Below are 24,595 nucleotides of genomic sequence, written 5' to 3'. Positions count from 1 at the left end.
ACGACGGGGTGTAAATTAGCTGTTACCACTTAAGAAAATGATCTTGGAGTCATCGTGGATGGTTTTCTGAAAACATCTGCTCAAAAGGCAGTGGAAGTCAACAAAGGTAACAATGTTAGGTACCAGTAGGAAAGGGACAGATAATAAGACAGAAAATATCATCGTGTCACTATATAAATTCATGGTGCACCCACACCTTGAACGCTGCATACAGTTCTGGTAGTCCCATCTCAGAAAAGATATTAGCATTAGAAAGAGTACAGAGAAGGGCAACAAAAATGATTAAAGGTCTGGAACAGCTTCCATTTGAGGAGAGATTAAAAAGACTGGAACTGTTCAACTTGAAAAAAAGGCAACTAAGGGGAATATGATAGAGGGCTATAAAGCCATGAATTGTGTGGAGAAAGTTAGTGTTATTTACCTCTTCAGATAACACAAGGAGTCGCCCAATGCAATTAACAGCCAGCAGGTTTCAAACAAAAAAAAGGAAGTACTTCATCACATAATACAGTCAACCTATGGAACTCGTTGCCAGGGGATGTCGTGAAGGCCAAAAGTATAACTGGTTAAAAAAAGAACTTGATAAGTCCATGGAGGATAGGTCCATCAATGGCTGTGAGCCAAGATGATCAGGGATGCAACCCCGGGCTCTGGGTATCCCTACACCTCTGACTGCCAGAAGCTGGAACTGGATGGCAGGTGACAGATCATACGATAAATTGCCCTGTTCTGTTCATTCCCTGTGAAGCACCTGGCACTGGCCACTGTCAGAAGACAAGATACTGGGTTAGCTGGACCATTGGTCTGATCTAGGATGGCCATTCTTACATGCTCTCTCTTACCACTGACTATAATGGAGTTAATACAGATTTACTCTGCGGCAACTGACAGCAGAATCTGGTCTTTATGCTGTGATCTGTGGCAGTAAACTACACAATCAAGATAGACCAACAGTACAACCTGCTCAAAATCACTGGGTATATTATCAGCCCTAAGATATATATTTAATACAAGGTTTAAGCTTTTAATTCTGGAGTCACAGTGCTAGGGATTCCCCACAGGACCTGAGATGGAAGAAAAATAGTTCTAAACCATCTTTCATTTCTCACAATTCCGGGGCCAGTCAGGAGCCATTGTTTTCCCCAGCATAATTTAGAACAAATCTTCAGGATGCTCTAAACTATGCCACAGGAACAGTTCCCTAGGGAGTCGGGTGCACTCTGGCCATACCCATGGCCACAGCTCTGCCCTGCTCTGGAAAGCACCAGGGGAGAGGGGAGCTGGGAGCAGGTGGCACAGAACTGGCCACTGTGGTTTTAATGACACCTGGGATTTCTTTACAGCAGGGAACCCCTGGGTGTCCTGGTAGGATAGCTTTATGGCTGCTTTGCGCTGTTATAGATACAGCAAGCAGCCAGACAGAGGGCCAAGTTTCTGGCTCAGCGGGAACAACCCTTCGAGAGTCTGAAATATGTTCTGTTGTTTCATCAGCGGTATACACCAATACCTCTTTTCACTCCATTTTAAGACAAATATTGTCATTATTCGCAAGGTTACAGTGACAGTGAGCTGGAAATAGAACTCCCACTCTTCCGCGCCAAACCTCTAGGCAACATTCTCATCAACTGGGATAGCGAAGGTTTGGCTTAGTACGTCCGACCAACTCATTTGTTCTATTCATAAAAACAGAATGTAAGCATCATCTGTTCAAGATCAATACCTCTTCTTGGACCTCCTGGTTTGGAAGCCAAGAAGGGGTGCAGGAAATGGTCAGGAGATACCCTTCATTCACACCTGCTGACAGCAAGGAATCTAGCCTACACTTAGTATGACCCTTGCAAAAAATGGCCACAGTCCAATATTAAGGTAATTCTGTATGTGCAACTTTCTGCCAGGGCAGTTAGTGCTAAAGCAGGGCGTATGTCCCCTTAGGGACAAGTGCTCTGAAATTTCATTAGTGATGAAATCAATAGGGTTCAACAGAAATTACTCTAAAAACCTATGGGACTGAAAACGCAGACTGTACTGGACTATGTCTCTTCTGAAACATACTTCAATCCCAGCTGGAATGAATGAAACCCTCGGTGTTTGGCTCTGAAAGAGAAACGATCACAAGCGCTGGAAGAAGAAATGCTGTGAGTGGGAGAATCCCTTATCGCAAGAGGCTTTTAAGAGGTCTCGGGGAGTTTCAAGTAGAAAGTGGGAGAGTAGAAAGCACTGTCAGAATGTGAGCCTGAGCTTTCTGTGAAATTTAGAAATGGAAAACTCCGATGCCAGCGCATTAGCTATAAAGCCGTCTCAGAGCATCTTCCGCCCATACACCCCCATGCAAAAGGATTAAAGAAGGAAATGTTTCATCTTGACATCAAAGGAAATCAAGTCGGAACTGTCTACACAGTTATAACTGTGCTGAACAGAACGCACGAGGGCTGTTTATGACGGGATTACAGAAGTTTGTTTACACCGACAGCTCCCCTTTCCCTGCCGGCTCTCGAGGAGGGCATAAGAAAGTCCGGAGTATTTTCTGGGTTTAATAGAAAGTATTTCTATTTCTATTTCAGTTTTGCACAGCATAAAATCCTCTGTGATCCTTTAGCAGAGATTGTGTAGGACCGAAGACCAAAAGATCTTCCCCACAGGAAACTGATCGTGGATTCACAATTAGATTCTAGTGAGTAATCTCTGCCCTGGGCTTCCCCCAAGGAAGGCTAAATCTCCTCTGCCCCCCACGCCTCAAGGTCTCTACCAATTGTTCTGGGGGGAAATGCCTATGGATCTCAGATTTTAGTCTGGTCTCACTCTTTACAGTAGATTTATAATGCACGCATCACCATGGTATCGAGGGGCCAGTACATGGTTTCAACACTCTGTGTGTCATGCACTAGCTTTGACACCGCTTGAATGTCCGGCTCCAGTGACTACAAGAGTCCACTGCTTACTCACAGCTAAAGGAGACAGAGGTGAGATCTGTAGAGATATATAGAGGTGCTCAGTGCTGGCCTTAGAAGTATTTTTGAAAATACCACCAATAACGGTGTAGGGTAGGGTTTTTGAAGCTGTAAGTACAAGATTCCTGATGCCCAGAGTGTCTGTATGCATGATACGGCCATTGCTCATTTTATGTATGTGAGCAAGATGCAAACGTGGCATCAAAATTCCATTATACCTTATACGTTATTGGCATCCAAATAATTATTCTTTTGTTGTTGTTAAAATCTTTGGAAACAGGATTTAGCTAGGATCCTTGGGGGCAGATAATTCCAAACCCGGGGTATTTTCTGATGTAGCTCATCTCCCAGCTCGGTGAATTTCACCATCAGGGATACTGATGGGTGCATTCTTGAGACAAGGAAGCCTCATTGTTTGAAATTTCCAGTGTCCTCTCACCCCAGCAACCAAAACACTGGTAAGGGACAGACTGGAGCTTCACTTGAGTTAACACGGCAGAAGCTAGGGCGTGGAGAGGGGGGCCGTGTCAGTACACACTCAGAGGTTTGGGGTTTTTTGCTGGTTTTTTTACATGAAGCTGGTGTTTTGAAATCATGTGTGTTTCGATTGCTAGGCCATAATGCTCAGCCCATCAGTCTTGAGAGCAGTCAGACTGCAATTGAAGTCCCCACTTCTTGTTCTCCATTAAAGTTTATATGCAGGTGACAGCCACACCTTGCTAATGACATTGCATACGCCTGCTGGGGCTAGTCCAAACTTATCTCTTTTCTGAGCTTTGCCTTTCTTATTAATAACCATTCAAAACAGAAACCTCAGCAGGATCTTCCAACTGCAGGATCTCCTCTGTCCCTGCCGCAAGTTCGCTCTACCTCAGTCAGGAACTGTCAGACTCCTGGGCTGGAGCATCTAGGAACCCCCTGTTCTGTCTGCCAGGGTGAATCAGCAGAATAGCTCTACATTTCTATGAAGAGTCCTCTTATTATTATTTGCATTATAGTAACACTTACAGACCCCAATCAAGATTGGAGCCCCATTGTGCTCGTAAGAGACAAGAAAGTCCCTGCCTTGACATGCTTACAATCCAAATAGACAAGGCAGACAAAGGACCAGAGGAGAAGAAGAAGCATAGAGAGAAAGACTGACTTGCCCAAGCCACAGAGGTCAGGAAGTGGAGCCAGAAAAGTGAATGCCGGTCTCCTAAATCTCAGTCCAATGTCCTGCGCACAGATCTGACCTAAGGGAGAATCAGCAGAGAGACAGTTACGGCTACCCTACCACCCAGTCATGATCCCATGGGATTTAATTCAAAGTGACAGGCAGTAAAACGGTTTCTTTGGCCTTTGATTGGCAGTAAACATATTTTACCTAAACTGCTCATAGTTATTCTTATACTCGTGTTTTGTCCCCTTTTAACTTGTTATTAACTCTGCTCCCTGCAGGTCTTCACGTCTGATATGATAACTTTGCTGACAAGGAGCCCCATCCTGAAACCCTCATTATGTGACATGCATTTAAACGTATCACCATCGGAATCTGGCTCTTCCCCTGGAAGGAGAGAGAGAGAATAAACGTGGCATGCTACCAAGCCATGCTGAGAAAGAGAGAGAGACTCTCCTGATTCTAGCTGCACTGTAAGGGAAATCTGAGTCACCACATGTGAGCCCTTCAGGAAGAGGGCTCGTCTGCAGTGCAGAATTCACATAAAACACTTGGTGTAGAAATATACCGTGTGACCCATCCTTACAGATAAAGTATGCAATGCCGGCTTGGCAATGAGCTACCAGCCAGTTGCCTTTGGGTAACAGGAATGCCGAGCAGTTCTTGCCAGCTGTAAAAATCCTTTTTTCCACAAATATTCTTTGTTTGTTGTGAAGAGAAAATAAATAGGTGCTTTATAACAAATATGCGGTGTAGGAGCCCAGGTTTCTTTTTGGCGGGGAGCAATGTCACTCCAGTGCCACCTGGTGGAGTGCTGTAGCAATAGCTAGCTAATCAGATGATCCAAGCTAACCTGTGCTTTTTCTTTTAATAAATGTGTCACGTCAAAATAGACAGCTTGGCTCTATCAGACTCCCCTGTAACATGGATAGGGGAGTGGAATTTAGATGGCACCTCTATAAATATTTTGATTATGCAGATAAATGTTTTGGGATTAAGGCACCAAGTATATTTCCACTATTCCAAGAGCCTGCAGATCTTCACTATTTGTTCTGATAGATTGAGTCATTCATTTCCTCACACACCCAGTATCCCCTGCCCTGGCAGGCAGATGGGTGGGAAGATCTGTTTCCTCTTTGCTGTTTCTAATAGCCAGGAGTCTGTCATTTGATGGGGGCAGAGTTATAGCCATTTCAAATGACAGGACGTAAATTACTAGATTGGTAAATAGGATCATAATACAACTAAGGTACTATTCACGTATTTTAAATGCCCCTATCCCCAGTGCTCTGTTAGCCAGAGAGAGTTCATTGGCTTTGCACAAGGCCTTTAACAAAAGGGGCTTCCAACATTTGTAACCCCATACTTGACTAGGGATTTTCAATCATGTGCAGGAAGCTTTCCTTTCATTTTTCATTTCCTAAATGTTGGCCGAACAGGACTCTGTGCTCCATCAGGGACTCAGGGAGATTCAGCCTCACGAAGCACGGCTTGGATCCAAAGTTCTGTGAAATCAGAGTCTTTCTACTGACGTCGGTTGGCTTTGGATTAGGCCCTAAACATATATAATTGTGAAAGGTCATCAGCCTAACAGAGAAGGAAGTGATGGTTCTAAGTAGCAGCACTAAGAGTTTGAGATGTTAGTTTCATGTTCACCCCACTTACTTTGATTGTAAGCTCTTTGTGGCAGGGACCATCTTTTTGTTCTGTGTTTGTACAGCACCTAGCACAACAGGGTCCTGGTCCATGGCTCTGGCCCCTAGGCATTACCACAGTCCAAATAAATAAATTAATACTACCCTTACGCTTAATAATCATTTGTTGATATTAACTGTGTGGCTATATCTAAGAGCTAGTGCATGGGTCCACATCGTACATCAGTGCATGAGTTCTTAGGTCCTGCTGCAGTGGGGAAGTGCAGCTCAGACTCCTGTGGAGAGTGAGATTTAACTTCTGTACCCAAGGGCATACCCAGATCCTTTCTGCCTCAATGATTTATTCTTTTAGGCTCAAGGAAGCGGTGAAACAAAGCCGAGCCAGAGTGGATTATCCAGAAAAGAACACAGCGTGTAAATAACCTATGCAGTACCCCCACCACCCTCACCCACAAAGCGGCTGCTATCTCTGCACACAGGCAGACTCCTCAGATATTTAAAGGTGTAGTACATAAAAAAATAAAATTAAAATTAAAATTAAAAAAAGCCACCCTGCCCCCAGCATCACAATTTCAAGTTATATTCATCATGCACAAGGCCACAGTAAAAGTCCTTCCCCCACCCCGCCCCTCTGAAGGGAAGCAAAGGCCTGAGTTTAACTCTGCAGCGAGAATGTTCAAGATAGGAATCCCTGTGGCACAACTTAACCCCAGAAAGGCTGCCAAAGAGGGTGGCACACAGTGAACTGGGCCTAGAACGGGTTAAGGCCCCACTCGGCTCTGACAGGGAAACCCCCCTTCCTGCCCAGACAAGCAACTGCTTATGCCTGAGGAGGACAAGGGAACCATATATGTTGGATGTGTCATGTCTTAATAAACCACACCACATGCAGGAGCCGGGGAGAGGGGAATTTGCCTAATAGGCAGAGGGGAAACAGAGGCAGTGAGCTGTCCTGGAGCAGGGGACTGCTATAGCAGGACAGAGGTTGGGTTATCTGCCACGCCACTGTCAGTCACGCAGGATAAAGTGCGAAGTGCCAAATGAGTGGGACTCCTTAGGATTTCCTGTGATCTTGTCTATCAATGCAGAGAGCCTAGCCCAGTGTGCTCAGATGACTGGCTGCTCTAGCCCACCATCACGCTGCCCTTCATGCACCGTTCATGAACCGAGGCCACAGATCTGGCTCATGGCCAGCACTGCTCCAGTTTGATCATCTCAGGATAATCCCCACCTGGGAGAATAAAGGAATCTTGATGCCCCATTATCTAGGATGGGGCTTTGGGGATACCTGCTGCTATGGAAATCTAAGGCACTGGCATCATCAGAAAGCAACGGGGCTCACAGAGTCACCGCCTGCAGCCACGTCTGAAAATGTATGCCTGTGAAGTTTAGGGTAAAACCTTGTATGCACCTGGGGAGCCTGAGGTGTCCCAGTCAAAGAGAACAGAATTGGCCGCAGTCAAAGGGCAGAGTCCATCCCTGTACAGTCATCTCACTAGGGCAGGGATAGAGCCAAAAAACGGGCAGGAGGAGAACGGGAAGGAAGGAGAAAATGTGAGATGAGAACATACTATATTATCCTTCTCCTCCTTGGTATTTATCTGGCACCCATTACTGCAGTAGCTGGAGAGCCTCACACTCACTGTAGGTCTCCTCACAACATCCCTATAAGGCTGGGCAAGGCTATTATCCCCCTGTTACGGACAGAGAGACTAGGTGACTTGCCCGGAGTCATAAAGGACGTCTGTGGCAGAGGAGAGAATTGAACCAGGGTCTCCCAGGCTAATATAATATAGCTCCATATTATATAATATAGCTCTAATATAATCTAGCTCCAGCTGTAGTGTGAGCTCCAAATAAAGAGAAAAAAATCCCTGAAGGGTTAAAAATATTTAAAAAACTAAAATCGCTTTTGAAAAACTGCAGGGTGTGTTTGTCACGAAGAGTTTGCTGCCTTGAGGATCTTTGGGAGACACTCTCCACTGCCCCTGGAGACCCCACTCTCAGTTCTGCCCTCACTTTCCCTAATCCTGCTCTGCTCAGCACCTTTGGAGAAAGGCCCCCGACTACGATGAACTCTGCCACTGAAAGTTCCCTCTCGTCCCAACACTGTTCTCTTCCTTTTTAAGCAACCTTGCTTCCTTTCCCTGCTCACCTCCTGTGGAGCTACTCTGCCTAGTCCTGTCCCTTCAGTCTCTCCTGCAATCCTCTTCTTTGCCTCCTCCTCCTCCACCTCCTCTGCTTAGGATCTTGCAAACTGTAATAATTCTCCTTCCTCCTCCACCCCAGTGTCTGACTCAAGGTATCCCTTCCGCTGCCTGCTCTAACACCCACAACCTCCCTTCCTGGCCCTGTCCTTCAATGCTCCTCTCACTCCTTTCTTTTCCTTTCCTGAGCGGTCCCTGATTCTGAAACGAAGACCCTCCTAGGAAGCATGGTGTTATGTTGAAAGTGATACCATAGGACATGGTAAGAGTGAGTTCGGGGCAAGGGCCTCACTTTAGAAGAGTGGGAATGTTTTAGGACTTCCTGTAGCCCAACTCTGAGTGCTGAAGGAAGCAGTTACTTCTAGCTAGATTGAGTTTCTTTTGCAGGGCTGGTGTTTACTGTCTTACCTGGTTATTTAGGGGGTAATGTAATTCTCATCAAAGTCAAGGGAAAGTCCTATGGACTTCAGTTGGAATTTGTCAGTCCCTTACAATGGTTTTTCTGGTCACATCTGACTTTTTATACCAGCTCTTTTTGTAGTAATAAAATATATGGACTTTACATTTACACCTAAAACAACAGTCTGAGGCCAATTCTTCCCCCATCTCTCTCCACAGAGCACCGCAGTACTCCACAGCTATACTGAGACATGCCTCTTGGACTTCAAAGCCAAGACGACTAGGGTTTACACTTGTTATTCCACTGAATGTTTTTGACTTTGAAATGATTGTGGGGTCTCCTCTGAATGCTTTATGGGGTAACAAATGTCCAGAAGAACGAGGATGTTCCCAGCTGAGTAAACAGAAGGTATTTTCATAAATCTCTGGACTATCAGAACATCAACAACGTTATCCTATGTGGATTGTTATGACTTTGCAAATATAAAGTCATACGTTGAATCTCAGACCAGTTCTTTCAGCCTTGTCTTCTAAGAAGCCAGCAACTTCAAGTAATCCCACAGAGGGGAATTCAGTTAAAAAAAACTCTCCGAACCCTACTTGAAGTTCTGTATGGTCAGTGAGAGAGAAGATTAGGTTGCCTTTGATCACATCCATTTCCCCTTGATTGGGAATCCCATTCTTTGACAAGCTTTCTGGCCAAAGGACTTTTACCTTCTGTCAAGTCATAGCACTATGGCATTTCTCCCGCTCTCCCTGTGACCTATAAGAATAGGTTGTAACTTAGCAATCAGAAAGTGTCCCTCACAGTACATATGAACAGTGGTGCTACACGGCAGTATGAGAAGAGAGGGGGGATAGAGCAGAGTTAGCTGACTGGGCTGAACAGCTATGCAGATGGTCAAAAAAACTCATGAGTCATCAAGTGATTTGACATGCATGTGGGCTGGGTACTTGGCACATCAAGAAATTGTCCGAGGTTGAACTAAGCAGCGTCTCCTGCACGCTGGGCACAACTCCCACAGAGGAGCGGAGACTCAAAGAGGGATTAGACATTTGCATGAATCAGCACGAATATCCAGAGTTATAATAGTTCACGCTCACAAAAAGTAGCAGACAGGAGACAAAGCTTCATGTTTCAGGGCACGAACCAATCTCTAACTCTTAGGGATTGGGATCAGACGTCACAGAGGGCAGATTATCCCACATCTGCCTGTTGGGGATTTTCTTGCACTTTCTGAAGCAGCTGGTGCTGGCCACTGTCAGAGACAGGTGACTGGACTAGGTGAGCCCACTGGCACTGCTGTTTGTTTTCCCACCTAGGGAACCACTGGCGGAGTGAATCAGATAGCCAGATTTTACATGGCGCCTAAATGGGCCTCGCTGGATTTAGCCAATAGTCTAGGACAAAACTACCATTCAAAACTGGGCCAAAAGAAATCTAATGAGGTTCAACAAAGATAAGTGCAGAGTCCTCCACTTACGAAGGAAGAATCCCATGCACAGCTATAGACTGGGGACCAACGAACTGGGCAGCAGCTCTGCAGAAAGGGACCTGGGGGTAACGGTGGATAAAAAGCTGGATATGAGTCAGCAGTGTGCCCTGATTGTCAAGAAGGCTAATGGCATATTGGGCTGCATTAGGAGGAGCTTTGCCAGCAGGTCACGGGAAGTGATTATTCCCCTCTATTCGGCATTGGTGAGGCCGCATTTAGAGTATTGTGTCCAGTTTTGGGCCCCCCACTACAAAAAGGATGTGGACAAGTTGGAGAGAGTGCAGAGAAGGGCAACAAAAATGATTAGGGGGCTGGAGCACAGGACTTATGAGGAGAGACTGAGGGAACTGGGCTTGTTTAGTCTGCAAAAGAGAAGAGTGAGGGGGGATTTGATAGCGGCCTTTAACTACCTGAAAGGGGGGTCCAGGGAGGATGGGGCTAGGCTGTTCTCGGTGGTGGCAGATGACAGAACAAGGAGCAACGGTCTCAAGTTGCAGGGCGGGAGGTCTAGGTTGGACATTAGGAAAAAGTTGTTCACGAGGAGGGTGGTGAAGCACTGGAATGGGTTACCTAGGGAGGGGGTGGAATCTCCATCCTTAGAGGTTTTTAAGCTGAGGCTTGACAAAGCCCTGGCTGGGATGATACAGCTGAGGTTAGTCCTGCTTTGAGCAGGGGGTTGGACTAGATGACCTCCTGAGGTCCCTTCCAACTCTAGTATTCTATGATTCTATGATTTTGGGAGGGTCTTTGGCAACAATAGCTCTTATTTCTTTGTCATGCTTTCTGATGCTTTAAATAAAATACTGATCTTAGAGGTCTTGTCTGCTGCGTCAAATTCCAGGCTCCCCATGACTAAGATTTTTATCTTCCTCTCTCTCATTTCTCTTCTTAAATAATCACATACAGCCACATACTGCCTTTGCTACACTTGATCTATGGCAGTTGTCCCCAACTTCTTTGGGCCTTTGCACCAGTTTACCATAATAAGCCCCTAGGTGGTACCAGCCAGTGTCTAGCGCCCTCTCTTTAATTGCACATGCCGTTAACACGCAAAAGAGCTATGGCGAGGCTAAAACATTGAGGTCTGAAGAAGCCCAAATGCTTGTGGAGTTCATAGTCACGTGACTTCAGTGGATGTCCACAGGGTGTGATGAGGTGCAGAATTAACTGTAGGTGAGGTTTTCAAAAGTCCTCAGCTCTGGCTTGGGAGCAGAGCTAGGCCAACATTGACAGCTTTTGAAAATCTGTCCCTATATGTTTAGCCTCCATACTATAGCCAAGCCTGGATGTTAAAGATGAAGGACCACTGACTGAGCAAAAAGGGCCCAATATAGCACAGCATCTTGGTTTCAATGATTTCAAAACACGACAAAAGAAATAGATTCTCAATTCTTTTGCTGCTACGTATAGGAAGGTTTCCAGCTCTTTGGTATCTAAATCATCAAGCCATCGCTGTGGCTTTTTTATAGCCAGGTTATGTTCTTATCCTCAGCATGGATTTTTGTTTATGTCGGCTGATCGTCTGTTGTTTTAAGTGCCTGCAGCTGGGGGAAGGTGCCTGTGGAGACCATGTTTTCTTTCAAAATCAGCACAATGTTATTTTTCTTCACAGTTTGCAACTTGCTTGTAGCCAAAACTCACATATTCCTGCTCAATTTGTTTTCTATCTACTGAGTTGTTAGTTGTAATTGTAAAAAGTGAATAAATACAGATGATAGATCCCAAATATTCTGCCTCACTTCATTATTTGGATTGCAGAACATAGTTTAACGTTTGTTTTTCAAAGAAGAAACTCATTTGAACAGATAGCTGCTCAGTGCCCATCTGATCTTCTTGCAAGGAAAGATCAAAATGGAAAGAATAAGGATTACAGTACTGATCCTCAGCTGGTCATTCAAGTCAATATCTCTACAAGTTAGCTGATGTGCACAGAACAATAGGGTTAAAAGTTGTTACTTACAGTAGGAAATAACTGTGGTATCTCTGATAACATTGTGGTGACTAGTTCCAGGGGGGTAGTCGTGTTAGTCTGTATACAGCAAAAACAAAAGAGTCCTGTAGCACTTTAAAGACTAACAAATTTAATTTCTGCAGGCATGAGCTTTCGTGGGCTGTAACCCACTTCGTCAGATGCAAGAAAGAGAAATCAGATGGCAGGTATATATATACACATCCAAGTTTAAGGAACAACAATGGGGAAGTACTTGAGGCCTATTCACAACCATTGTGACTGTTGACTTTTTAGGTGACAACCGCTATAAGCTATATGAGAACATAAATCCTCCTATAAGAGAGCTTTATATAAAGGTACAGTACCATATCATTGTTGTGACCATGGTCCCTGAGGGGGGGGTCACACTGAGAATGCTTACTCAAGACAAACTGCAAAGAATAGGGCAGATGATCCCCAAAACTGGTGGTTTATTCCATAATTAGATTTCACCAAGGCAGTAACAAAACAGCTCTGTAATGCCTTACTGGTTACCAAGAAGCCAAAATACAGTACCCTTTAAGCAATCCAGCCTTTGGCTCCCACCCAGACAGTCAAATTTAATATAGTGAGAGTTACTTAAAACCTTATTCACCATATATAAAGTTCTACCAATCTCAAGGGATCGGACACATTGCCCGCCAGGTCAATGAATATTTCAGGTCTCACCCAAATACACTCTTACAGCCAATCCTTATTAACTAAATCTAAGATTTATTAATAAACAAGGAAAGGAAGAGTTACTATGGTGAAAAGATCATTATACATACAGATATGAATAAAGTTCTTAGGTCAGTTTCATAGCAGAGATGGTGAGGTTGTTGATTTGTAAAAATCATTCTAAAATCAATTTAAAAGGTTATAGTCCAATAGGCAGTCCATGTACAGAGTTTGTTCATATTTTTCTAGGAGAGCTCTAGGGTGGATCCAGAGTCAACCTGGAGACCTCAGTCCTTAAGGTTTAGACTTTCCCTGTCAAAGTTTAAGCAAATCTGAAAAAGCAGGGCTCATGCGCAAAACTCTCTTTATAGCTGAAATTCAGCAGATAAGCCTCTTGGCAGCAAATGACTAGAGCAGGCCTTTCTTGGATGAAGAATAGATAATGTACATTGTTGCTTTGAAGCTAGTCTGTTTCCTAGGCATGCACCCCTAACTAGTTGCATTGTATCACCAGTGCAATTAACCATTCATACAGTTCACAGGTAGCTTCCTATGTGGAATTTACAAATTTCAAGGAGACATGAAAACAATATTAAGTATTACTCTAGAAGTTCCACCTAAATGATATCATCTCCTTTTGATCTCTGAATTAATAGAATACAGTAATGAACTGTTAAAGACAGGAACAGATTTTTAGCATCTACAAGCTAATTAGATCACATTGCTAAATTTCTAACAGGATAAAGGTAAAGGTCGACAAATACAATTAGTATCTATTCTTAATCCTCTAACAATACAGGCCTACATTTCAAGGATTTATTTATGTAACATGACTTTACTAACTATCTATAAGAAATGGCCCTGTTTATCATTTCAATGTGCTTCTAATATGTCCTTAAGGGTTGCTTTTGGGTCAACCAGCCTACCGGGTTGCTTAACCCTCGCTGGCTCAGCATCACAATTGTATTACAATCTCTCTCAAATATGTATAGTTTCAAAAGTGGTCTTAATATCAAGCATAACAGAACCTAAAGCAATGAAATTAATATAAAGGTCAGCCAGAGACACTACTTTTCTAAGCAGAAGCGCTCCTATTGTATTGGTGACTATTGACAATATTTTACATCAAAGCGTTTGTCCTCAATGGCATAGATGAATTAATGAATTTTGCTCTCTTTCTATTCAGGAAGAGCTGATGATTTTTCTCAAATTAACTTGTAATTAAAAACTGCTTGGCAAATAGTTCACAGTCTGTAAATGGTACTCCGGCAATTTGTTGTGAGAATTAGATACGCACAATGCAAACAGTATTGGTTAGGTTTGATTTGACATGTACATAACATGGTATAGTTTCTGATCCCTGATTGGATGACTGTTAGAATCAGGTTTCTGGTGTGTGTGTGACTTGTATTTGAGAGAGTTCAAAATAGGCTTTCCATGGAAGCTAGACTGTGAGCTTTTTGGGGAAGTAGGGGGGCGTAATTTACTCTGTGACTGTAGAGCACAACGTGAAATAGGCACCTGGCCCCAACTGGAACATTTAAGTGCTGCTGCAATATAAATAATAATATTTAAAATTTTCACATAAGAATTGCTGTTTCCAGGAACATTCCTGCCTGTAAATTCACTTGCTAGCATCTTCACATAAAATGACAGGCAGGAGCACAGTCATACTGAATTCATTTTAAAATGGGGAAGAAACTTCCCCAAAGTCTCCTTGTGGTGTTTGCCCAGCTCTAAATAGGATGGTCCATAAACAAGCTGTAATACGTCCACTTTGTATCAGCATTCACAGAGCACTCATGAAACCCCCCACATGTACTGGACTCAGTGGAAATCCTGGATTCTCTGGAGGCAAAGTCTTGGTCTGGAGGCCATGTCTCCAGAACATTATAGTTCCTTCTCCAGCTACACAATTAACCAGATACTCCCCTGCAATGCCATCTTAGGGTCAGCCCTGCACCCTCAGTGTGAGAATGTCCTGGGGGCACCACCTATCTTCTCTCTCAGTGGCCAGCACCGGTGTGGTGTGGTGGGAGAAAAGGGTGTGGCTAAGGTGTCCCTACACCCTGACAACCTCTGGCTGATGTCACAGCCCCTTGAGGCTGTTGGGTGCCACTGCAAGTGACGGCAGCATTCAAGCTGGGGGACTGGCTCAGTGCAGTATTGGGGGGTGTATAGCCATCTTTGCACACAGACGCACTCTTGTCCAGCACCACTGAAGTGCTGCAGCTGAGGATCTAGCCCCATAGAGCTCTAAGCTTTTATAGACGTTGGATTCTAAGTAAAAATAAGTCTGCCTATTTGCCATGTTAAAATATGGCATATTTTATCACTTATCCAGAGCCATCCATGAACATTATGTAATATAACAAATACAAAGGGCTTTAGTAGAAGCCTGGAGTCCTACACAGTGCATGTGTGCATGTACACGAACGCACTGAGCTGTAGAATTCAATGGCACAATTTACTTTCAAGATTTCTGAATAATCTCAGTGAAAACTGTGTAGTGGCTAATGGTGGTACATGAGCAATGATCCAAGAGCATTTCAAACCTGGAGACATTTTTAAAAGGTTTATTTATAGATTGTAACACGTTTGACAAGACAAAACTAGTGACACGAAGTATAAAAAAGGCGACCATACAAAAGGGCGTGATAATGAACCAGTTACCAATGTGTCCCATGAAGTCAACAGCTCTGGTCCAAAGTGGAATAATAGGTTATCTTGCTATCTGATCAACTATCTTATCTGTCTAAATAACTGGCGTAGAAGCAGCATAATAGATATTTTCATAAATACAAAGGGTGAATTCGTGGCACCACTGACTTTATATTGGGAGTGAAATCCTGACCCTACTGAAGAGAATGGCAAAGTTCCTATCGACTTCAGTGGGGCCAGCATTTTCAACTCAAGCCTAGAGCATTGCTGACTGTTCATATTCTGATATGGTCAAAATGTCAAAGCAAAGTCATCTTCACAACGTCAACTGCTTAAACTCTCCATTACTTCATATGTCTCAACCTGCCAAGGTCCAAATGCAGAACACACGGTGGCACAAAGATCCCAAACAAGGGACCTGGAAAAGACAGGACGAGGATCTTGAAGCAATGTGCAATTAATTTCTTTAGCATGAATCACATTCTCTATAAGGTCAGCTTCTTGCTCCAATGTTCCTGTTAATACATTTGCAGGAAATGAAGCAAGTTCATGGTGGGGAAGAGGCATCGTTGGGGCTAATATGAGGAATATTCCTCCTAACAAGAGACAGTTCAGAGATATGCAGGAAGGAGCAGTCCAGAATTCTTCCTCAGACAAAACTCCCATAAGCTTTCATTGATTTCAAGGGAAGTTTTGCCCAAGAAAGAATGGCAGATTTGGCCAGAACTTGCACTATAAATTCAGGTTTCAAGCCAAGTAGCTGTTCAAAGACTCACTCCTCTGAAGAGCTCAGCTTTCTTTCTTTCCTGGTATGAAAAAGAGAGGAACTCATAAAAGGAAAGATTTTTGGAATCAAAATTAAAAAATATGCACTGGCTATTTCCCAGAAGCACTCAACATCCTGCAGAATATATTACTGTGTCCACTGCTCTTATAAAGGAATACACAGCCAGCTTATTGCTGGACTTCCTACATTCACATTCTGCTGAGAAAAGCCAGTTGTGATGCATTTAAATTATTCAGTGTACGCATTTATAAGCAAGGATGGCTCTGAAACACATGCTAGCTGCTTGTGGTGACCTAATAAGTTCTGGCAGTGAGATACAATCCATATTGCAGCATTCAAGGTATTTCCTACAGTCAGTACAAAGAAGTACAAAGGAATACTGCAGACATTGAGATAACTGTCTACTCATCTCAAGCAGCGCAAGCATTGGCAAGCACAAAACACAGCACTGACTATCCCAACTATTGGTGTTTTTTCCTTGTATGCTTCCTGCCCTTTTCAGAACACACTAGGCCAGATTCCTTCTCCAGCGTAATTCCATTTATATATAAAAAAGCCTCATCCACATGCTACCCCCATTTTACTCCCCCCAAATTAAACGGTACAATTTCATAAGTCAAAAAAAGACCACAGGCAGACACCCCCAAATTTCCATTCCCCATAAGAGACCATGCCCATAATTTATTATAACTACCCGGACCACAAGTCCCAACATTTCCCATCCTAGCAAATCCTCCAGCCCCATCCTCATCCTTTCCTCTTCCAAGGAAAGCCTGGGAAAACAACTGAAAGTTCTGCAACGTGTCCTATAGGTCGCCAAATTCAGGATCTTGCAGCCCAAAGGGGGAGAACAGTATTTCAGTCAAAGGCCTCTCAGTGAAGACACTGTGTCTGTAGCGCCTTTTGTCACTCCAGCTACCAGCTCAGGAGAGAATCAGCTCACTTCAATGGCTGCAGAGCCACCTGGGCAGAAGGTGTCTCTACAAGGGGACCCAAATCAGTTAGGGCTTTATAAGTCAAAAACACCTGAAACTTCACCTGGGATTTGGTCCGTAGCCAGAGCATTGGAAAGCATAGATATGAATTGCTTCTTTTTGTGCAAGACTCCAATGAGGAGTGCATACTGAGCAGGCCATCTCATCCTGCACGAGCTGCAATTTCTGAGTGGTTTGAGGGCGTAGCTTCCTGCAGAGCTTAGTGCAGCAATCCAGTCTCAAAAAGGTTACCAACCCTATTAATGAATGACAGATTTTTATGTTTCTTTTGGCCACCACTTTCTTGAAAATCTTCCCCTGAAGCAGAAGATTTGAGATGGGTGATATTTGGCGAGATTATCCACTGTTTCACAGGGTGGACTTTTTTGAGCCAGGGTCTAAAAATTCTTTAAGTGAAGATTTCACTTCAGGGAGGCACAAACAATAAACTTGAATAATAGCCCCAAAGCCTCCTTGCTAGGTTCCCTGAGTCACAAGGGAATTAGATCTAATTCACAAGCAGCAGCCCAGTGCTAAGGGCTGAAATGCAAACAGGATGCTTAAGATGCTAGATAATACATCCCAGCATCATGCATTTCTCTCGCATAGAGAAATTCTGATCTTTAGTGAAGTTCACATCAGCTACACAGTTCTAAAAATATATGGAAATGCCATGAAAATTATTGAGTAAAATTGCCTAGCTTTTCTCAGGTTTGCAATGTATGATTAACTCAGCTAGATTTTAAATGTTGATAGATTTGAAATTCCTGAGCATTTTAAGAGTGATTTACAGATTTTAGGTATATTTTTCATACACTTGTAAGCAATGATTCAGAAAGTGGGTCAAGTAACCAGAAATAAATCAATCACAGACTCTCGTTGACTTTAAGCTTTGTACTGTAGGTTGGGGTAAGGACACAGCAAATGCCACTGCAGGTGGTGGGTGCTGGCTTGGATCTAATGATTATTGCTTAAGACTGGACGTCTGCTCAACCCACAGCCATTCTTGTTGCCATTCTTCATGCATTCTTCATTATCGGTAAGGGAATCTTCCTCTTCTTCTTCTTCATCATCACTCCGGTCATCTTTCAAGTCCTATACAGAATAAGAAAACACAGTCACCACATGCAAATGTTTACTCTCACAGATTGCATTTATTACCCTTGCTCTCAGACAAAGTATATGATTGCATTTGTCAGCGCAGTAAAGGTAATGTCTGAGATTTTCAAAAGTGGGCTATGGGGTTTGGACAAGCAATTCTCATCAATTTTAGTGTAAACTGGGTATTCAAATCCTCTAGATGGCTTTGCAAATACCAGCCAATAATTGTACTTATTTATTAATTTATCAAGTATGCCTATCAATACCAATAGGGGTACAGGCAGTGTATAAAAACACCAGAAAATGACAGCATGCCCACCTGAAAACTCATCACCACCCTCCCCATATTCCACCCTGATCAGCAAAAGCCTGTGTCAGAAGATGGATCTTGCAACAAACACAGAAGGTCACCGAATGTGGGCTTTACCAGACCAGTAGGGGAAGGCCAGTGTCAAACTAGGGCTGAAGGTCTTTGGCTAATAACTTCCTGCCACCAGCCAAATGTAGAGACTTAAGAGTCAGTTAGTTTAAACATTCTGGCTGATCTAACCTGATAGGCTAAGGTATGGAAAGAAAGATGGTCTCTAACAGACACGGGACCAAATACACATAAGACTTAATAGATTAGAACTAACACCTTGAATCACACCTGGAAACAGAATGGAAGCTAGTGCAATCTATGGCACATAGGTGTAATGTGATCTATGTATGAAATACTACGAAAGAAGCACACACTGTCCAAGTTGTTTTCATGTATAGCCCCATATTGCATATCCAACGAGGAGGTAATAAATACATGAAAACTGTGATGCGGCCCACTACCCAATAGGAAAGGACACAATCTCCTTTCCACATGAAGACGAAAATGTGCTCTCTGCAGCTGCAGATATCGGGACGTCCAGGAGCAACTGTTGTGTTAATAAAGTATGGACAACTCTCCTCCATCAAAGGTGAAGATACTACTGCCAACATCTCTTCTGTTGGTTCCCTCAGCCAACCAGCTTCACTTCCATTTTATCTGGATTGAGTCAATCTCAGCCAACTAGTTCTCATTTAACTCTCAATTTCTCCCAGAGACTGGGCACATTTCAAAGATCATCATCTGGGTTTGATGCAGAGAGGATAGAGGGCTGAGTATCATCTGCCCCAAATACTTCCCAATCTTCCTGCAAGTGGGGTAACAAAAAGCCTTTGGTAAGAACCCTTGGTGCTGATTAGTAATTGGACACACTGTATGTGTTCACACCTTGTGTTCAATGGTACCAAAGACGGGTGCCATGTTTAGAGGAATCAGAAGGGACATTTTATCTTTGTCCATCACCAGAAGGAGACCAATAATCTCACAGGTTAGTGCAGTCTCTGTCTCACATCCAGATCTCCAAATGGACAAGGAGATCTGTAAACTCTAGAAACTGACAGAGCTGCTATGCCACACACAAACCGATGACTGGCCTATAATTGGCCAACACAGATAACACCTTCATTCTGACAGATCCCAAAGCAGTTAATGACGCAATCCCCACCTGACATTAAGTCTCTCTGTGGCCTTGGCCAAGTCACTTGCTCTCTCTGACCTTCAATTTCCCTTATTTGGAAAACTGGTAATAACAAATGCCAGGTGTCGTGAGGATTAACTAATGTCAGTGAAGTGCAGGGAAGATGAAAGAAGTGTTACATACGTGCTAAGCATTATTAATACAGTAACAAAGAGGCAGGAGCGAAGACCTTGCCTGTTACTAATAGGTGTAAACCACTGTGGCTCCAGAATTCATGTTTGTACCTCAATGTCTCCTGGTGTTAAACTAGTTCTTAAACACACCAATCCCAAAATACTCCTCCCTGCCCCACGGCACGTGTATCACCTCTTCATTTACAAGACAACTCCTCCTCCCCGCCCCCCAGCTCCTGTCTTGCACAGATTAACACAGCCAGATTTATTAGTAGAAAAAACAGCTGTATCTGCAGTAGCAATATAATATTCAGCGCACTGGGAGGGAGGAAGGGGTTGTTCTCTGTAGCAGGGCAGATGGGCAAAGGGGGGGACTTAGTTCATTAATAGCTTGGGTGGGCTTTTTTCTCAGAGGAAAAATGTTGAACACCTTGTCATTCATTCTTCCTGCTCAGAAGATCAAAAACATGCCCGTTGGTAAGTAATTGCCTCCTGCCAGCTAAAAGCAGGTGTCTGGCACCCACCCCAATACATTACAATGAGGTTCAGAAGGAGCTAAGCAAAGATCATCTGAACACAGTGACAGTTCAATGACATTTGGCGTAATACATAAAAATCTACTCCTTTTCCACTTTTTGCCTCGCTTCACCATAAGCGAAACTCGACATCGTTTTCAGGAGCCGGGCTCAGAGGGTGAAGGTTTGGTTTAAGTGCACCAACTCTTTGCTTCCTTTTTAATGTAACCAATTACTTCTCTCCCTAAATGACCACCCGAGTGAGCTCAGTGGAGCTAGGACAGTTTACACCAGCTGCAGATCTGCCCCTCAGACTGAGGTGTCTTTGTTCCGGGGGTAGGGGTGAGGGGACTTTAAGTAGGGCACAAGGCCCAGTTTGTGATTTTTAGTCATTTTGTGTGCTGGGGCCAGGTGTGTTTGGTGGCAGGCACTCCAAAACACGTACATGGATGCTGGGCGGCTCTTCGTGTTTAAATACTGCTTTTATATTCCCCCCCAAGTGAAAGAATTTAGCAAATTTCACATGGAGGTCTCCCACTACTCCCTCCCTCGCCTTGCGGTTACATTTCCTATCGCCAGGACATTCAGACTCTGCTCATTGGTCCCCTTTGTTATCAATCTCAGCCAAGGACTGAATGGGCCTGGGGGTTGTCATCCCCTCCAGTTCCAGGGCTGATCCATGCAGGTCAGAGAGGAGGTGCACCCTGGGCAAGACGGAGCTGTTTCTGCCCATCCTCTACCTGCTCCGTGAATACACCGAGGATTTCATTCCCCGGGACAGTCAGTCTGGCGCCTTCCATCAGCACTACGTTCATACATAAAAATAAATGATCACGACAGTAGTAACTTATCCAACTGCAACCCTACATCCTCTTTATATATTAAGTTTCAATGAAAACATATAGGACTAGAAAGAAAATTAAAGCATAAACTCCTCTGGCCTCATCACAAAGCATAAACTAAACTTCCTGGGGCTCTTCTTTTGTCTTTTTCTGAACAACATATAAAGGGTATCAAAACAAACAAATCTTAGTGTAAATACTGTAGAATAAACTTGGCATATCATCAGTTGGAGAAAAGGAAAAGCAACCTTTCCCACACATACAATTTATGAGGTTTCATCTCGTTCGGATCACCTCTGCTACTTCCTGTGTTTTGTGTGTTTGGTCAAAAGCAGAAAGATTTTCTGGGGTTAATTTTTGCCACCGGAAACATTTAGGAAACAAAGACAAATCAAATCAGAATATAGGGCCTGATTCAAACCCCACTGAAGTCAATGGGAAAATATCAATATGATATCAATATGCTTTGGATCTGGCTCATACAGCTGAATGCTAAAGGAGAATGTGGTTTGGTGAAACCTGCTTTTCCACCCACCCAGACTCTGAGTCCAATTAGGCAAAACATTTATGTGTATACTTAATTTTAGCATCTCCTTATGCCCCATTGAAGGCAATGGGACATAAGAAAAGTGTTTGACATTAGGCTTGTACCTCAGTGGGTTGCTGAACAGGGATGGACTATTGAATTGGGGCATGGGAGGATCAGTTCTGTAGACCTTGCAGTCAAAGCCACCCTTCGTCCTCCTAAAATAAGTTACAACAGGGTCACCCTGGGATGCTTTTTTAGTAGGCGTTATGTTATTATGCAGAAGGATACATTTGTCCCTAGCATATGAGCCTTTTCATAAGTATGGCTTGAAAACATAGTTTAAAAAGCTCTGATCACCAGATAACAGACATCTTTAAAATACAGGACAGTTGGTTGCCCTATCAGTCCGTAACTCCTCAGTTCAGGCCTTCATCCTTCCAAGGCAGCTAAACTGTACCATAGGGATTTCTGGGTGTGGGATCTTCTGAAAAAAGTCTTATAAACCAAGGTCTTGTCTTCTCTAAGAACAGCCATACTGGGTCAGACCAATGGTCCATCCAACCCAGTACCCTGTCTTCCGACAGTGGCCAATGCCAGGTACTTCAGAAGGAATGAACAGAACAGGCAGTCGTCGAGTGATCCAATCCCTGTTATCCATTCCCAGTTTCTGGCAATCAGAGGCTAGGGACACCCAAAGCATGGGGTTGTATCCCTGACCATCTTGGCTAATAGCCATTGACGGACCTATCTTCCATCAACTTATCTAATTCATTTTAGAACTGTGTTATATTTTTGGCCTTCACAACATCCTCAACAACTTGTTTCAAAAGTTGACAATGTGCTTTGTGAAGAAGCACTTCCTTTTGTGTGTTTAAAATCTGCTGCCTATTAATTTCATTGGGTGACCCCTTGTTCTGGTGTTATGTGGAGGAGTAAATAACACTTCCTTATGCACTTTCTCCACACCACTCAAGATTTTATAGACTTCTATCATATCCCCTCTTAGTCATCTTTTCCAAGCTGAAAAGGCCATCTTTTAAATCTCTCCTCATATGTGAGCTGTTCCACATCCTTAATCATTTTTGTTGCCCTTCTCTGTATTTTTTCCAGTGCTAATATATCTTTTTTGAGATGGGGTGACCAGAACTGCACACAGTATTCAAGGGTGGGTGTACTATGGATCTGTATAGTACCATTACGATATTTTCTATCTCATTAACTATCCCTATCCTAATGGACATAGACATTAACAATCTCAAACCACTTTTCATTTGCCCTGGTGTGCTTGGCCAAAGATTCTTCACGGCACACGTGAACCACTTGATTCCTGCACTTCACTCTGCTAGTAGCTTCCTTACCCATCTGCCCCCTGTTAACTGTACATAGTTTGTGATCTGCTTTGGAAGGTGCTAAACGTAAGCTATATCTATACCTACATGAGTTCCTACTTCCTACAGGGGTGAAGAGTGGTCTTCTAGCATTTAAAGCATGTAACTGGGAGTTAGGAGACCTGGGTTCTGTTCCCAGCTCTGCAGTTGACTTACTCTGTGAACTTGGGCAAGACATTTTACCTCTTTGTAGCTCAGTCTCCCCATCTATAAAATGGAGATAGGGACAATTACAATTATGTCAATCCATGTTTGCTAGGTGCTTGAAGTCCTTAGGTGGAAGGTACTAAATACAGTATGAGCAAAATATGCTATTCAGAATTATCATCTAGAAACACAAACTTCTCCGTGAGAGAAAATAATATCCTAAGGCTTCCAGAACCGCAAATGTGTGTTTCCTTCATATTCTGAAGCATAGAACTGGTTAAAGAGCAAGCCTGCTCAGTTCAGGAAAGGTTTATGACTTTTCAAGTCTTGACCACTATCCAGATGGAAGCAAACTGCAAAGGAATAAACCTTCATTTGAGCACTGAAATAGATCTAACTCTCCCTCTTTCTATCTTTTAAATCAAGCAAATGCTTTCTGAACAACTGATTGCACTTCAAAAGCCCTTGCTTTGGAAACAGTGGTCTTTAGTACTGAAGAATTGTTCAAGCAATTGGAGACATGGGAAGTTAAGACTGGATAGAACTTTAAGCAGCAATTACTTCTTCTGTAACTAGAAAACAAGTTTGCACTCAAATTGTTTACAGTAGACTATTATAAAGCTATTAGGATATTATGAATTGAGTTTCTGCTTATTTTAACTTTGACCCTTTAAGGATGACAAATAATGTAATAGTTCCGAGGTTTTCACTGCTTTACTTCCAAGATACTTTATCTGACCCCGGCACATCATATATATTACAGTTGTATTTTCCAACTCAAAGAAAATATCTCCACTGCATTGTGATTGATTAATATACTATCAAAAATATAACAGCTGGTAAACTGTAGCTATAACAGTTGAGGCCGGCATTCATTCCTAAGACTTTTGTTTCATCATATTGACTGAATTTTCTATATAAGGTTTTGGGGAAACAGACATAATGGACAAGTATATTGTATGTTCTGGATGACTAATCAATTTAATCTTTCTAAGTGGGTGAATGGTTTCAAAGTTTATGAGAAGCACATTAATGCTATAAAGTCTCCAAGCGAGTCATTTGTAGTGAGTACAAAGCTGCAAATTTTTATAATCTTTTCCCTTTTGTTTGACCCTTCCACCTGCTGCTCAATCTGCCTTTTAGTTAAATGAACTGTATCTGTTAAGTCAGTTTTGGCTTACCTTTTTATAGCTGTTACAATTTGTATCATGCAAACTGCTATCACCAAATCCTACTATAAGAACAGTAAAAGGGGTTTGGAAGACACAATGGGTCTGCAAATTTGCAATGGTGTAACTCTATTGACTTCAGTGGAGTCGCTCCCAATTTATGTCAGTGAGAGAATCAGGCCTAATTTGTCTACTTAATACAAAGAAAAAACGCCCTCACCATCCAAAAAAACCCATCATTTAAAAAAAAAAAAAAAAGATTGATTCTTAAATTCATAGATTTTAAGGTCAGAAGGTAC

General features: G+C 43.1%; 1 protein-coding gene across 1 annotated transcript in view; it reads right to left on the bottom strand.

Moving 5' to 3' along the window:
- Positions 1-15,080: 15,080 nt before the first annotated feature.
- The window catches only part of CERS3 (ceramide synthase 3), a 37,438-nt gene continuing 27,923 nt past the window's right edge, over positions 15,081-24,595 (bottom strand). Inside the window, exon 11 of the mRNA XM_067555594.1 lies at positions 15,081-18,031. Coding sequence (XP_067411695.1) covers positions 17,894-18,031 — 138 coding nt within the window. The 3' untranslated portion in view covers positions 15,081-17,893. The remainder of the gene's footprint in view (positions 18,032-24,595) is intronic.

Source organism: Emydura macquarii, unplaced genomic scaffold (assembly GCF_026122565.2).
Source record: "Emydura macquarii macquarii isolate MOO-44397 ecotype Brisbane River unplaced genomic scaffold, CSIRO-AGI_Emac_v2 contig_1644, whole genome shotgun sequence".
NCBI classification, from domain to species: Eukaryota; Metazoa; Chordata; order Testudines; family Chelidae; genus Emydura; species Emydura macquarii.
Note: the sequence above shows the minus strand (reverse complement) of the source record. Positions and strands in the feature narration are given on the sequence as shown.